Raw genomic sequence first — 17106 nt, 5'->3', positions numbered from 1 at the left:
TTTTTAAAGGATGGAACTTCCTTTGTTTTAAGCCTATGAACGCTTTTCAAGAAATATTTCTATAGCAAGAGGCAGAGCTTACTTGTAGATCACATTTAATGTGCCCCAGCCTCAATTATCACATAAAACTAAGCAGAAATACAAGGATCAGAATGAGAGAAAAAATATTCTTAACATTTTTGGATGAAATTTTTCTTTCCCTCATTACATTAATGTAGCCTAGATCTCTGCTGTATTATAAATTTTTCTCTCTTGTGTAATATTTGTATATGTGCCTCTTTATACATATAGTTATGTGCCAGTGTGTGTGTATGTATATACATATATATACATATATACATATATATATATATATCTCCACATGTTATATTTTTTAAAATCTTCCCAAGAAAATTATAGAGTGTTCTGCACATTCAGAACTTCTATAAATTATTCACAAAATTTAATTAAGTAAGTAATGTGCAATGCTGACGACTCTGTGAGCTCAGTGGTAGTCCTCTGAATTTTGTTTCCACATACGCAGCCACTCACTGAAGTAGTAGAAGAGACCGTAGCAGCCCCTGGTTTCCCAGAGGAGGGTTGAGAGAGGTACAACTTTCCCAAGACATCATTTCCATTAAGTACTAGTGCCAGAACTCAAATCCAGGCCTTCTGGCTCCAAGGTCTAGATAGCTATCTCCTCCTCATATCATTGACCCTTCCCAGAGCAGGTAGTTGATGTACTGATTGGAAAAGCAAGTGACCAAGAGACAAGGAATAAATCTTGATTGCCTTTCTAGAATTCAAGAGATTAACTCTAGCAAACCACCAAAATGTGAATGTCGAAGTCTACAAGGAAGCTAGCAGCACTGGGGATGCTTTAATTGCATTTATTTCTATTTGAGTGCACAGACATAGTCTAAAATGGTGCTTTCCCCAGAGTTCCATCTTCTCACTTGTGTTACTCATACAGTCTAATGCTATATTCTCGTTCTGTTTCTTGGTTACAGATTTATACCTTAAGGTTATTTCTTGAAAATTCTGCTTACTTTCTACTATGAAATCTATCCATTAAATCCAAGAATCATATCCCTATTATAATAAATATTTAGAAATTAATCTGACACATTGCCTTGCATAGCTGCCACTGCCACTTATAATGAACAGATAACTGAAGGAATCCAGATGGATGTGCACAGGTCGTGTTAACTCTTCAAATTTGCTACATCAAATCCTGTATATGGCCAAATATTTGAATGAGCCACTTTAGTAAATCAGAATTAAATGTAAGAAGCATCCTGAAATCCTTGATTTTTATCTCATGAGAGGCTTGATCTCTTCTCCCTTCACAGCTTGCACATGTGGCCCTGAGCTCCCAGGAGTGAGGATGTGTATGACAGTTAACACATCTTGACTTGTACTGATGGCCACAGAAGAGCCCAAGTTTTTAACAATATTGAAGATTTGAGGAAACTATGTTATATCGAACATATAAATGAAGAACTTGTCACAATATACAATGATTTTGTTATTTTTTTATAATGATATTTTGAATCTGGGCAAAAACATTTGAAAGAACCATAGGAGAAAACACTTGCTTTTCTGTCAGTAGACCTGGGTTCAGTTCCCAGTACCCGCAAAAGAAGTCTTGCAACTATCTAGAATTCAAGTTCTAGGTTACCTGATGCCATCTTCTAATCACCTAGGGTACCAGGAATGTACATCACACATAGATAGATAGATAGATAGATAGATAGATAGATAGATAGATAGATAGATAGATAGATAGATGATAGATGATAGCTAGATAGATGATAGATAGATAGATAGATAGATAGATAGATAGATAGATAGATAGATAGATAGATGATAGATAAGATTAGATATACTTACAAATATATAAAAAATAAAAAGGACCTAGGGGAAAATGAATGGTGCTTCTGTGCTTGTGAATTTCAATAGTGTCAATATTTCTCTAAGCAAAACCAAAGGTAGGGTTTATAATTCAGGGCTACCCTGCTTATCTAGTGCATGTAGTAAATCTCTGGGTTTATACCTGGAACACATATACCAGCCAGAGAAAAAGAGAAATGTTGCAAGCTGCTCTCTGTCCTGATTACAATGGGTGTTGCATGCAGACCTGGAGGAAAGCCAGAGCTGGGAAGTGGAGCCTACAGGTCTTGACTTTGCACTGTGACTAAAGTTCACCACAAGCAGCAGAACGCATTGCTGGCTAGGATCTATCACTGTGTCATCTCATAACCTTACAAACATGCTTACATTCTGCAAATCTGTTAGGGCATCGGGGTCTTAAACATTGTATCTTTAGATCATTTGGATGCCAGAAGGGAACTAAAATCGCCTGAGAACAAAAAGCAGCACACAGGGGAGTCACTATTTTCGTCTTTTTTGGAAGTCTTTATTTTTTTTTTAGTTGCTCCTCCCACAGTAACGCACTGAAAGGCATAACAGTTTATATTGTACAAAGCATTGGGAGAAAGTACCTCAACTTGCCAATTATTTCCAAATGAGATTACAAACAAAATGGAAAAAAAAAGAAATCTGGTTTCTCCGTAAAGGACAAAATAACTGAATAATGTCTGTTATTTACTTCTCTCTCTTTTTTTTTAACATAAGGTCAGGAATGCTTCATTTTACAAATAGGATTAACATGAACATAACATCATCGCACAAGCTTGCAGACAACCAGCATAAAATATGGGGTTCAGTTCTTAATCAGAAGGATCATGCTTCCGTGAAAGAAACTAGAATCATTTATACAATCGAATCGATCTCAGTATTACAAAAACTAAGTTGCATCTAATTGCATTTAGTTCATTAAAAAGGAAAACAAAACAACAACAACCAAAAGGAAGGAATGTTAAGAAAAGCCAAACACTATTGGGCACTCCCACACACAGGACGGCTCACCTTGGTCCTAGGAATTCAGAGAGGGTGTGCCTCAGACATCATAAAATAGTGGCTGACAGGAACAGTGCTCTTTTTTGATCAACAAACCATAGTTTGCCAACAAATAAATACATGGTACACACAACACACACAAAAAATATTGAAACATTAAAAACAGTGACATGATTGTCTAAAATTAAGATGTCATTACAAGGATTTGGCAAACATTGCATTAGTGGTACAGCGGTACTGGTGATGAACAGGACACGTCACCGACTTAACACCTCTCTGAGCATGAGAATCCATAGTTTACAATATACCCTTCTTGTCCCTAATTTTAAACGATGTACTTAAGAAGGCCAAAGGTAAAGGGTGGGGAGGGGGTGACAAAAACTCCTGCTATCACTTCCTATAATCATTGTGCATTTCTTCTGACTACTTCCGTCTTCAAAGGGTTAAATTACACAAAGCTTTAAAAAGGAAAAAAAAAATTTAAATCTGGTAGTTAAAAGCCACTGTTCCCGATCAGATCAGGTGATCTTGTAGAGTTTGATTTCTATGAAGTGTCCGTTGATGTCAATGCTGCCATCTAAACTGCTCCTCTCACCCACCCATGCCCTGCGGCAGGAGAGCGAAAGGTGCCTTCCCCAGTGAGGTTTTCTTTCGCCTCCAATCACTTTTAGATGAATTGATCCTCCAGAAGTCAGCAGCTGCCTTGGCTGTGCAAAACAAAATATTGAGAATAAATAGCTTCCTTTCTCTTTCTCTCTCTCTCTTTCTTTACTCGTTCAGTTTAAGGTCACCGGACTTTAAATGCGTGACCCTTCAGGGTTATAAGGCATTCTGCTCAGCAGTCTTGTAAATAGTTCTGTATGAAAGAGACGTGCTGCCGTTGGACTTGGTCCCACTCTGGTCAACCTTGACAATGTCATACATGGCTTATGGACTGGATGGCACTGGATTCCGCTGCAGCTCTTGCCATGCTGTGCCACACGTTGGAGGAACCGTGGGAGGTGGGATGGAGGGCATCCTTGTCAGACAGTGACAACATCATAGCATATGCCTGGAATGAAGGGGAGAGATTCGGTGAGTGGCACTTGGACAAAAACAGCAGATCTAATTTAAGTAAGATAATCCACAAATATTAGACATGCATGAGAGACTAGACTGAAGCACACTTCATGAGCTTATCTGGAAGTGGGGCTGTGCCCTTTTTATCCGAATGGCATGAAATCAGTGCTCACCTTAGCCAGACTTAGGTAGGAAATGCTCTGACGCTTGTACCTTGTAACCCCGACTTTGGAAGGTAAATGACCGCTCCCAGGTAATATACAACTAGGGCTTATTTCTGCCAAACTTTCAATCTCGTGTCCTTTCTCAAGTTCTACCTTGTGCTTAAAATACCTCCTGTGGACACCTGACACCCTTGAGAATAAGAGAGTCCAGGGAAGTTCCACCAAGAAAGAAAACAAAGCACAAGGACCCAATAACATCCGAGCAACCCTTACTCATGACTCCGCCGCCAAGCAGACGGTGCACAGAAGTGCTCTGACAGGAGGGACACTTTCTTCCCTGTGACCATGCCAAGTTCTAAATAACTGTTCCGAGATCCCCTCACCACTGCCAAGCAAAATATTCAAATGAAGTGTTTGGTCTTGACTTGTGAGTGAACTTTTCACTGTTGATTTGCTATTGTGGGTCTCATCCATTGCTAAACTTGCTTGTCAAAATGCTGTTGAAGTGGAATCATTAAAGTCCTGCCAAAGACATTCCAGGATCTGTAAACAAAGGCGAATGCCTCTGTTGTTCAGCAGGTTCATCTCGGGGAGTCCTGCTGAGACATGTGGCCAGCCTGTGGTTTCTGCTCTCACTGTGCATTTCGTTAGATTAAGGGCTGATCTTGATTTGCTGGGTCATTGCTCTCAATGCACATATTTGGCTTATTTGTGTGTGTGTGTGTGTGTGTGTGTGTGTGTGTGTGTGTGTGTGCATATGCACAGGCCTGCACATGAGAGTTACATATACACATGAGCACATATGTCTATGTAAAAACCAAAGGTCGCATTGACTGGATGCTGTTCATCAGGTATGTTATGTTTTGAAACCTGATCTCTCCCTGGTTTGGAACTCTCACCAACTAGGCTAGCTGGCTGGCCTATGGACATCAGAGATTCTCCACCCACTAATTTGGCTTTCTTTCCATGAGTTCTGGGATTTGAGCCCCTGTCCTCATGCTTGCAAAGCAAGTATTTTAATGACTGAGCCACATTTGATTTTATATATGAGATTTGCCCTCTGAGTTGGCGCAAAAACCTCAGTGTTTATTTAACTAATATTCCTTAACCATGAACTTTGTTGCCAGGCCCTGTGCTAAATAACTAAAGAATTAAGGACAGAGCATAGAGACTACTGGTACTTCATGGTGACCTTGGAGAAGTCACTGTACTCTTGAGTTTTAATTTCCTTATACAAATAGAGACAACTATTAAATAGAATAGTATTGTCTCCAGTGATTAGAGAGGAAACATGAAACTCAATTCAATATATTCCATGCAAATTGGTAACTATTAGGAAATTAGTTGTTTTAGAATATAATTTTCCTCAAGGAAATTCCCACAGCAAGATAAAGTCATTATTTTGCCAATCAATGACTTTTGGATTCAATTACTATAAAAATTACAGAGTTAATATATAAACACTTGCTCTTGCCCTTACTCTTCTCTGCTCTGTGCCCTCTTCCCTGTCCCTTCTCTCCCCCATCCCCTCCCCCTTCCTCCATGTGCTCATGGCTGGCCGTTGTTCCTCCCCCCCTTCTACTCTGCTTCTCTCATTAAACCTCCCCACATGGAAATACACACACACACACACACACATACACACACATACACACACATACACACACATACACACACACACACACACACACACACACACACACATGCATGCTTGAGAAAAGCACCAGGAAACTATTTTTAAAAATACAACTCAAAGTGTGTGTTCCTTGGTACTCAGATAGCAACTGAAACATGGGGATGCTGCCCCGTTCTCCAGAACGAAGGAGACAACTTGCTAAACCACAAAATGGATGAATAAATGACAAGTGAATGAATAAAGGGATTCATGATCAATTTAGTTTATAACACATATGTAAATAACATATATATATGTATATAAATATATACATATATGTAACAAACACCAGCTAGGTTACACATGTCTGTATTTATTGTGATGCTAGCTGAGGCCATATCTAGGCAGGACATTGACCTCAAAACGTGGGTCCTTAGAGGCATGCCAGAGCTGTTGTCTCTTCATCCTAAAACCTTTTCATTCTTCTGTATTGGATAGTTTTGATGGCTAGAATATGTTTTACAGTACTTTGGAGTAGAAGAACTAAAAGAAAGAAAGCTTGGATCCTCTGGCGATCTCTGGCGGAAAACAAGGGATTTGTTGAAGCCACCACCTCTTACAGATAGCTCTAAGTAGCTCTGGATGGCTTAATGTTAACACTAGAAATTGAGAAGCCACATTTAGCCCATTGTGTCATAGAACAAAAAGAGAGAACTTTCCCACCCTTCTCTCACAAGGAGGAAATAGGGTTCATCCATAATCTACATGATTCTGCCAGGATGATATAAGCTGTAGAAACCCACTATGCAATGATGACTGTCTGCATCCATTTTTGAAGTAATATCATTTTTCTATTTCCACACATAATATCAATACTTTTATTGAATGTATTGCAAATGATTTATATTATCCTATTGCCATAATGTGTCCCACATCTATAGTCAAAGTGACACCATGATCAGCAATCACATCATCTTAGCACAGATTTTACTCTATCACTGTTAAGACCAACCCAAAACAAACATCTCAAAGAATAGGAAACTATCAAAACATACATGCTAATATGGTCCAATTGTTGTGAATGCCATGCTACCTCCAAAATGTTCTAAGTGAACCACACAATTCAACAGTGTGAGAGAGAAAAAGAAAAAAAAAAGATTTACTTGTCCTTTTAAAATGGCCTGAATAAACATTCAGTTGAGTATAGGTGTCATAAAAAAAATTTAGCAACTGGCTCCCTTTATCTTTTAACAAAAGAACTGAAGCTCTTTTGTTGGTGTTTGTGGATCATCTGTTGGAATGATTTCCAGAGTTGGGAGTAATTCATTTCACTCAGTACAAACTCACAGGCTTTATTTCCAGATCTGTCCCTAAGTTGGTGCAGATCTTTTTTATTTATGGCCTCAGTTTAACCCTAAACTCTGGAGCTCATTTTCTGATGGATAATAAATGAACTAAACATAAGAATTCACTAGGTGTAGTAAAGAGGAAATAATTGTTTCAGAACACAAGTATGCCAACAGAAGCCAAAGATCTGAAATGGTCAGAAAACAATTCTGAGCTAATGAGAGAATTTGAAAGCTAAGTTGTGTGAACTCTCAAAGCAGAAGGAAAAAAAAAAACTAACAGTAAACTCATGGCAGGGTCAGGTTTGTCGTGGAAGTTTCGGGGCAGAATACAGTTTACGTGTCAATGGTTTCATTTGTTAATTTTGGCATTGGTCATTGGCAGAGCAAAACCAGGAACATCATCAACAAAGCACCCACATCTACTTGGCTTCAAGAATGCCGCAAGGTGACCATGTCTGCCTATGTTTGTCAAAGGTATGCACGCTTGCATGCAGGGTCCCATGGTGTGGGCTACAGCAGAGTCTGTACCTGTGATTTGGACTTTCTGTGTAACGGCTGTTTAAGCTCCTCTGGCACATGAGAAGAACCAAAGGACAGCTCAGCGTCAGTGTATTGATTCTCTTCCATTTCCCTCATTTTGAGGCTATCTGTGAAGTGCCTTATGTGATCTAGAGCAGAAAGGCCAGATTTATAGTCTTCCTCTTTATACCTAAAATGAACCAATGGGAAAGCACAGAAATTGGGTTTTCTTAGGCAGTTTTTCTCTTTGTCTCATCAAGTCATTTTCAATGTTACCTTAACAGCTGTCAAACTTCATGCTGCATTTGTTGCATCAGGTAGCATGCAATAATTGCTAGTTTAAAAATATTTACAAATACCATATCTTGATCAATACTTCCTTTAACACTTTTATTGACTACAGCCAAGCATATATCAGAAGTAAAGTCAGTGACACATTAAGTCCACAATGTGTGGGAACGGAAGTCATACACTTGAAAACTTCTTTTAAAGTTAAGTCCATTATAAAAAATATTCTGTCAGGATACCTTATTATCACAGAAATATAATATTCCCTTAACTTTAACTACTGGTTGAGTCTTTCCAATTAAAAAAATCTATCATCTGTAAAATTGATCTTAAAAGTCTGAGTTACGATTGTGGTAGATAATTGAGTGGACTCAGCCATGATGAAGTATCTATTTTCTCTGAACTTCATATATAGAATCTCAAAATTAAGTACTTGTGCCATTGTCACCCATCCTTCCTGCCTTGGGGCCTCTGGAGTTCCACAGATACTAATGCATTTACATGCTTGCGAATCCTGTTCCCTGCCTCCTCGCTTTCCTCTATGTAAAACCGATGCACTGTGTGTGCCTTTCCCAAGTCAAATTGAACTTTCATGGTTTGTTACTTCACAAATTCCTCATAATCTAACACTTTCTCCCAGTAGCTGAGCGGAGCAGAGTAGGAGAAACTCGTACCAATCTCCCATGCAAGGTAAGTCTGTCGCTTGGCTTGCCAAGTTGCAAGGCACTCACCTCACGGGGGACACCTTACAACTCATCTCCAGGGCACCAGCTTCCTCATAGTCATCCTCAGGGATTTCCTCATCTAAATTAGTTACCCCCAGCTCCTTTCTGGGTTTTCCAGGAATATCATTGTCTTCATCCTCCTCATCCAGCAACACCTCATCCTCTACTTCTTCGTCATCCAATAAATCGGAATTTTGGCTGGTCGCCAAAGCCTTTTCATCCTTGAAGTGACTGCCATTCATCCTTTCAAGAGCATAAAGAGTAAACGGATCAATTACTGGCTTGATTTTTAAACATGCAGTTAGTCCATCTCCCTAACAACAGTTTAAATATTCAACGCTTACAAAAGAAATTAGTACTGTGTGTGCCTCGCTGCAACCTTGGGAAAATAATGTAATTTCACAAAGGGGCGAGCAAAGAAAAAAAATAATTGGATGATTATTTGGACTACAAATGCAGCCTCTGGCAGAACAGAAAAACAACCCCCGTCTCTGATTTCTTATCACTGCTGATAAATGATATGGTATGTGCAATATAAAAGCACATGAATGTTTTCTCTGCATAATGTACATAATTACCATTTAAGTACCCACCATTTAAAGTAATTGATTTCTAGAAAACACAGATCCCTGAACAATGATGACAGACAACAGCTTAAACACACACACATACACACACACACACACACACACACACACACACACACACACACACACACACACACTGAATCCAAGACTCCAAAGACAATGCGAAAGGGACTGCCAAGGAGTCATGAGTATTCACAGCTCCTGGCTGACACTTGTGATATTCTTCCCTTGGACACCATACTCAAGCCTAGAGTTATTGAGAGCCCACTTATCTTGACTCCTTCTAAATGATCCTAAATTGTCTAACAGCAAAAGAGTCCTTTGTTTTCCAAGAAAACACAGAGAGGGTAAATCAACTAGGAAGTTAAATGAGCTAACAGCTTTTGAAACTGTCTTAGCAGCCACAGCTAACAATGCAAAGAATCACTTTTCAACTTAAAATGTCCTTCATAGCATTTCTGTTTACCTTTGCAAGAACTGCAATAGTTGACTAAAGTGCAACTTACTATACAAATTCCACCTATGGAATTTGTAGGCATGCATGAAGATAGAATGATGGGGTGATATAAACAAACATTGGATATGATCTGTTATAAGACTCTGAAATATAACATAATTATAAATGCTTTAAAAGAAGGAGGTGCCTTTGAAACATACATGAACAGGGAAGGTGATCAGGCTCAGAAAGTTTGTTAAGACACAAACCCTCATAGGCACCCATGTATCTAATCCCTAGGTTCCTCCAGATGCTTTGTTACCATGCTCCTCTATCTAGTTACTGTATCAGAAACGGGGTCTTTAGTTACTGTTGTAAATAGGGAGCTTCCCCATGACATGAAGCGATTTTTCAGTTCACAAAAGAGCAGAAAGCATATGTGGCAATTCCCACATCGAAATCTGTCAAACTTAAGGTTCAGATTTCCCAGAATTGAACTGATACATGTATGAAAAAACCTTGGATATGACACAAGTGTTAAAGTACAAATGTATTTGACCAGAAAAAGTAACATCATTACTGTACATTTTATACAACCTCTTAAGACTGATGAAAACATATTTTTCACAGACATAAACTATTAGTTTTCAGATACACTGCCAACTTGCTAGCTTGAATGGATGAAAACTGATATTTTTTTAAATAAAAAAAAAAGCGAGAAAATGAAAGTAAAAGAACAAAAGAGTCCGTCCGTGGATGAAAACCAAAAACAACAAAAGCCAGTGTGATTAAGAAAACCTATTTGTTAATTATGCTTTCAAATATGGCAATTTATTGGGGTAAATTATTCATCAAAAGTAGCCTGATGACTGCCGAGACTGGGAAAGTCGGGTGACTCAGCTCTACGTCCACGTTTAGACATGTTGAAGCCAGATGCCGCAGCTGTGCAGCCTCAAAAATCACCAGTTCTGAGCTCTCACATTTGAATAGACTTTTCAGAACCCAAATGGTGATCTAATATTTCTTATTTGCATCGCCAAATCAGACTTTAAGGCGTATATAATGTGTATGACTAGCACCATTTTGTTCTGTCGAACAACGGCACTTTCTTGATCACACATACACATAGAGAGAGGCAAGTGGAGGGAGCGGTCCAACTAGGAGATGCTCTGCTTCTTACAACTTCTGAGATGCCTAAAAGCATTCTTCTTTCACCTTCCCTTAGCTACAGTTACACAAAATAAAGAACTAGAATGTGTGCTCGTTTCGCTCTTATTTTGGTTAGAGCATTTGTTATCTGAAGTGAACTTCCTTGAAACACAATCTAAAAGGATTTTACCAGCCTATGAGATTAAGGACCCAGCACAATAACCCTTCTCTGTTCAAAAGTCATAGACACCTCATCCATTAAGTTCATGATACTTAAAATATTCAAAATTAATAGGCTATGGTCAGAGAAGCCTAGTTCTTCAATACCACATATTTAGTTATAACTTAATGAAAAGTAATATTATGTATAAGAAAAGGTTGGACAAAAGGCCATTTCATTAACTTCGCATACACAGTCAAGTGCAGATGAGTGAGTGATTACCAGCAGCATTAGCCTCTCCTCTATTACCCTGCTTGAACGGGTGTTGATACTAGGTCGAGCACAGCTATGTTCACTAAAGCTAGTACTCCTGCCTGTTCCAGAGTAATAATTAATAATAAGACACAGATGAATAATTGGACATTTCAAATAGCTTTTGGGCAAAACATATTGGACTAATCAATGTGTACTCCGTATGCAAGTCAACCCTGATATATAAAAAGAGATATAGGCAAGATGGAGACACAAAAAGGAATGTCATGGGTTATCTATTAATGCCACATGATATATAGTAAAGGATAACAATGAATGACCAGGGCTTCAGTTGACTTCTTGTTGTGAGTTTCCTTCTGTTGTTTAATATTTCTGTTAAAATATTTTTATTTACCTGCCAAGGTAAGCAGAACTGCCAGGTAGTGAAATAGGCTGCAAAACAAATCGCCCAGGTTACACCTCATCAGCTATTTACACGATTTCTGGCAAGTCATCAACCACTGATGCCTCCAGTCCTCTGCTGACAATGTGGCAGTCACTTTCACGAGGCCATTGTGACAATTAAATGAACTAATACAGAGCTAGAGAAAGATGGTGCAGCACTTAAAGCATTGGCTGTCTAATCAAGACAACAAAAGTTGTTTTCCCCCAAACCCACATAAATGCTGGGTGGACTGGGGGGCACAGAAGACAGAGACTAAGGATGCTGGGAACAAGCTGGCTAGCAAAACTAGCAATTAACAATGAGCTGTGGGTTTGCCTGAGAGGCATTGCCTCAATGAATAAGGTGGAAAAATGATTGGGGGAGATGAATGAGTTTCCACAGCATATGTACACATGTACACACACATGTGCATACATGGGAACCCATACACATGTAAACATACACACAGGTCCACCACATACACATGATAAAGAAAAAATATTAATTAGCTAGTATGTGTAACAGATTACATAACCATTTACTAGGCATTCGAAAAAGCACCAGCCACCAGCAGCAGCAATAACTGTAGGCCTGGGCACATGAGTACGCAAATGTCTTCAAGCATTGCTTTACCTCTCCTCCATGTTCCGAGGAGACTGGCTCCCATGGTTGCTATTCCCGATGAAATTGCGGATCTCTGTAAAGTAAGCATCTTCTTTGTCATCCAGGATGGCACCTGCGCTTTCTAGCTCCGAATGAGGCGAGGATGTTGCTGTACCTGAGTGACAGAGATAGCCTTTGTGAGAAGATGGCTGCTAGCATTGCTATGGCAACCTGTTTAGCACTCCATTCCGCATGACACGAGCAGTACCATGTCTTAAAACTTGCCCTTTTCAACGTGAGGGAGGACGAGTAGCTGCAACGCTCACACTCATCACAGAGCCTCTAGAGAGTGTTCTGAGACTCTAAGACCAGGAATTAAAAAGTCACTCCTCTCACTCCCTCGTTTTTATCTTTTGGAGCCCTGGAGTATGTTTACTTGTATAAGAAGATAGGATAAGATATGATAGAAATGTTACATACTGATTCTGCAGTCACACACCACACTCAGTACCGGTTGTAACCAGCACAGATCTGCTGTTGCTGGGCTTAGTTGTGTGAGAAAGTGAAGGGATGAAACCGCCCCTGGCGGTTTGTTACTGTGATTACTGTGATTTGTTACAAGAAGCTGGCAGTAGACTCAGAAACAGCTCAGAGGCCAATAATGGGTCTGACTTTCATAGGATGTTACTCAGCTTCCTAAGAAAACTAAAGTCGTGATACCTGTGTTACAGAACTGTTGCACTGGTTTGCATAAACACACTGCTGTAAGCACTTCATGTACGGCTATGTCTTGTGCAAACACAGGCTTTATACTGCTTGTGTATTCCCACAATGTACCTACAATTTACTCAGTTATTGTCACCATCCATAGGACAAGGGGAAGTTAGTGCTTTCCGTTGTCTTAAAGAATTTATTTGGTTAAAAATCAAAATCAAGCATTCAACAAGTGTTTTGGTTGGTTTTGTTTTGTTTTCCAGAACTGAAGATCAAACTCAAGAGCCCAGCTCATGCCAAGTAACTGCTCTACCCCAAGTCATACCTGGGCACCCCACTAGTCACATTTTCTAACTTCCTATTTTTTCTGAAATAATGTTGATCAGATTATATAGATAATTTGGTACATAGAATATTTAGCTAGTTTTCCTCCTTGGATTAGACTTCTAGACCTATAGTCTAACACTTTAAAACTAGGATTAGGTTGCTGTCTTTGAGGGAGATAAATAGTGTACATTGTTACCATTCAAGATCATGCACAGTGTTGCTTACAGCTGAAAAGAATCAACAAAATAATTTATTCAAGAAAAGTGATTTGGCTCTATAAATCTGTTTCTTTTTCCTTCTCTGAATCTCCCCTTTCCGGACCTCAGGATTCACTCACCATCCTCCCAATCCAGTTCCTTGACCCTTAAACAATTTCAGGTTGTCTATGTACCTCTATACCAGCAGACGAACGCTAGATCCTGGCTGCTTGTCTAACTTTGAAAGCAAAGATCTAGAGTCGGATCTGTTAAACACAAGCAGTAGAAGGAACGCTGGGGTTTGTAGTGGAGTTGCTGGTTACTTAATATGAGATAAAAATGTGAGACAAAAATGGAAGATATTTTCTTCCTTTGCATGTTTCTCTGATTACATTCACTTCCAATCCCTAGTCTTATATAAAATTATCCCAGAGGCCAGGATTTCTAGGTTAATTTCAGGGATTCTGTCACATTTAGAATCCATGTTCTGTGAATAGGTGGAAAGAGAATTCTTTCCAATTTAGGAAATTCCAAGCCATGTATCTGTGCAGACTCTAGGTCATGTCTGTCTTTACGTGAGATTGCCTGTTGAGATAAACCCAGCTGGATGGAAATAAAACCTAAACAAGACCATGGAGTCTCACCGTCATGCTCGTGAGTGGCTGCCTTATTCACGTGTTTCAAAACCCCAAGGGAACTGTGGTATGAACTTCCAGAAGGCTATCAGATTTTAGCGTCAAAATGGAATGGAAGGCGAAATTACACAGTGCAAAACGTAAGTCATCTTTTCCCCATAAGACCAACCGAGGACTCACCAGACATGTTCCCGTTCTCGTGTTTCTTCAGGTGTCTGTCAAGATTGGTTTGTTGACCAAAGCATCTGTCACATAGGTGACACTTAAATGGCTTCTCCTTGTTGTGAATGTTGCGCACGTGTCGCTGCAGGTTGGAGGAAATACTGAATGATCTATCGCAGTATTTGCATCTGGAAAGTAAATACAGACACAGTGTTGCGAATGCATTAGAAGATACAGCACCAGGCCTGTAGACTGGGAAACCAAACTAAGGCTTGGCGTAGGAATAGGAACTTATAGAAGACTGCAATTCCAGGAGACTTGTATTCCAGTGTATGAGCTGGCATTTAAATGACAGCTCAAATCAAGCTTGTGTTTCCAAACCTCTTAAGAACTAAAACAGATGCAGATACTTAGAGCCCAAATATTGGAAAGAGGTCAGGGACACTTATGGAAGAGATGGGGAAAAGATTAAAGGGCCTGAAGGGGATGGGAACCCCACATGAAGGCCAACAGAGTCAACTAACCTGGACCCCCGGGAGCTCGCAGAGTCTGAACCACCAACCAAAGAGCATACATGGGCTGGATCGAGGCCCTGGGCACATCTGTAGCAGACAGGCAGCCCAGTCTTCCTGGTTGCCTTGTCTGGTCTCAGTGGGCCAGGATGTGCCTAATCTGGCAGACACTCAATATGCCAGGGTGGGCGGATACCCACGGAGGCCTTACCCTCTCAGAGGATCAGGGGAGGGACTCTGAGGAAGGGGTGGCAGTGTTCGGGATGTTAATAAATAAAAATAATTAATTAACAAAATGATGCATAAATTATCTAACGCTAGCCTTTATGACAATAGGAGCCAAAAATAAAAAAAAAAAAATAAAAGCTTTGAAATCTGATATGAGGTAAAAGCTCAAAATAGAAAGTCCAGCCTGGGAACTGAACTTCACAGAACACAGTCACCACACCTCAAGATCTGATTTCTTATTTTCCTCCATTTGTAAAATGGAAGAGGTGAACAAGTGACTTGAGATTTCCAGCTATGCACATTCTAGGTGGTGTCTTTTTAACCACATGTACAGCGGCAGTGTGTCCAAAGCAGGAGGCACAGAATGGACGGGACATGATACCACAGTTGCAGCCCGGGACAGCGCTCAGCCATATTGGGTGGGAATGCACAAACCTTTAGGAATATTCTCTAAAGGGGAGGGATACCTAACATCACCCGCTGTTGTATAGATTATAGATCTGCTTTACCAAATTTACTTTGTCACATATAAAGTAGAAGGGACATTCCTTAGTACAAACAAAGGACTTAAGAAAACACAAAGTTCCTGAGTTTCTTCTAAAAGGACAACTTTCTTTGAATGAGCACAGGCCTTCCCATTTTCCATTCTCTCCTCTTAAGATTCACGAATTTCACTAAATGTAAGTGTAGGAGAGTAGATGTGCACACCTGACTAAAGGTGACTGTGAGGTCCAGAGGCACCAAATCCCTGTGAAATGAAACCCCAGGGTGTGTGAACTGCCATGCTGTCTGCCTCCCTTTCATTTCATTATCATGTTTATAAACAATAACTTTGAAACAAAATAAATTTGTTTATTATAATGAAAAAAGGAGTGTTCAGGCCGGCATAATTATACTAGTAACACACCCCTTAAGAATTTTAAAAGACAAACTATAATGTTGCTTGAGATACACGTTCTACTCATTCTTGGTGAAATCCAAACTTGAATTCTAACACTGAGGGCAAAGGATGACACTTTAAATAATGAGTCGCATTTTAAAACTAGCCATGCTCCTGTGTTCACTGTGCTACAAGCGGTGATCTTAGTTACCTGGGCCCTGCGTCTAGCTTGGTTAATTTTAGCATTTAACACACTAAGAGACTATTGATAGAACTGGCCCTTTTCCTAGAAGACTCTATCTGTTGAATCTCTAAATCTAAACATTTTTTTCTTCTTCTGAGGTTTAAGGTGTTTGTTTCTTAAACCCCCTGTTGAGATCTATGGACGATGACTTAACTGTTCAAAGGAAGCAGATATATTTAGATGGTTAGTTCCTAGCAGAGACTGGAGGCTTGAAAGACAGCGACTTTAGTGTTACAAGTTTTGTAAACTGAAATGATACTGATTGTTGAAAATAGTGAGAACTAAAGTTATAAAAAGATTTTAAAGGTGGCTAACATCTTCTAAACACATCGATGCTAACAGAAATTATACTAGATCTTACAGACTAAAAACTAAGAAGTCTTATTTGATGAAGAAAAGACATTCCTAGTTTGGACTCTAGCAGATATACTCAGATTTTAGTATTCATTCTAATATGCAGCTAATTAGTTCTTATTAATTCTACTGTGGCTTGATGAACATTGACTATTACAGTAGTTATCAAGGTATTTAGAAAAACCATTGTCAAACCTGTAAGGTTGCTCTCCTGTGTGGGTTCTCAAATGCCGTGTTAGGTTTGCAGACCTTGGGAAAATCTTACCACAGTACCTTTGAAGGAAAGACATTCACAAGAGAAAGTCAGCACAGTTGACTGTTCCACCACAGCACAAAGAGTCCATGTGCTTATTCTTGGCTTAATTAATTCTGCATGCAGCACATGTCTCTAGCACTTACAATTTGCAACAAAGCCACTCTAAAGTTATAAATAACTCTACCCATAAAGGCCACCTTCGGAGATCTGGTTGAATTTGTTCACACATAAAGAAGTGGTTTATGAAAAGAGGCACTAGTCCTGATAACCCCCACGATTCCATTTGATTAACTCCATATCTTTACACTCACAAAACTAGATCAGAGAAGAGGGGGGAAATGGCAA

At 39.5% G+C, this 17106-nt stretch overlaps 1 protein-coding gene across 50 annotated transcripts in view; it reads right to left on the bottom strand.

Moving 5' to 3' along the window:
• Positions 1-2376: 2376 nt before the first annotated feature.
• The window catches only part of Mecom (MDS1 and EVI1 complex locus), a 555388-nt gene continuing 540658 nt past the window's right edge, over positions 2377-17106 (bottom strand). For 32 of the 50 annotated variants that reach the window (NM_001389282.2, XM_087618723.1, XM_087618838.1 and 29 more), the window contains 6 exon segments: positions 2377-3952; positions 7617-7797; positions 8627-8863; positions 12283-12427; positions 14306-14475; positions 16701-16778. In NM_001389282.2, the coding sequence (NP_001376211.1) occupies positions 3818-3952; positions 7617-7797; positions 8627-8863; positions 12283-12427; positions 14306-14475; positions 16701-16778 (946 nt within the window). In that variant the 3' untranslated portion in view covers positions 2377-3817. 50 annotated transcript variants of the gene reach the window in all.

This window comes from Rattus norvegicus, chromosome 2, assembly GCF_021556685.1.
Source record: "Rattus norvegicus strain SHRSP/BbbUtx chromosome 2, alternate assembly SHRSP_T2T, whole genome shotgun sequence".
Taxonomy (NCBI): domain Eukaryota; kingdom Metazoa; phylum Chordata; class Mammalia; order Rodentia; family Muridae; genus Rattus; species Rattus norvegicus.
The sequence above is the reverse complement of the archived record's forward strand: the minus strand, read 5'-3'. Positions and strand labels throughout refer to the sequence as shown.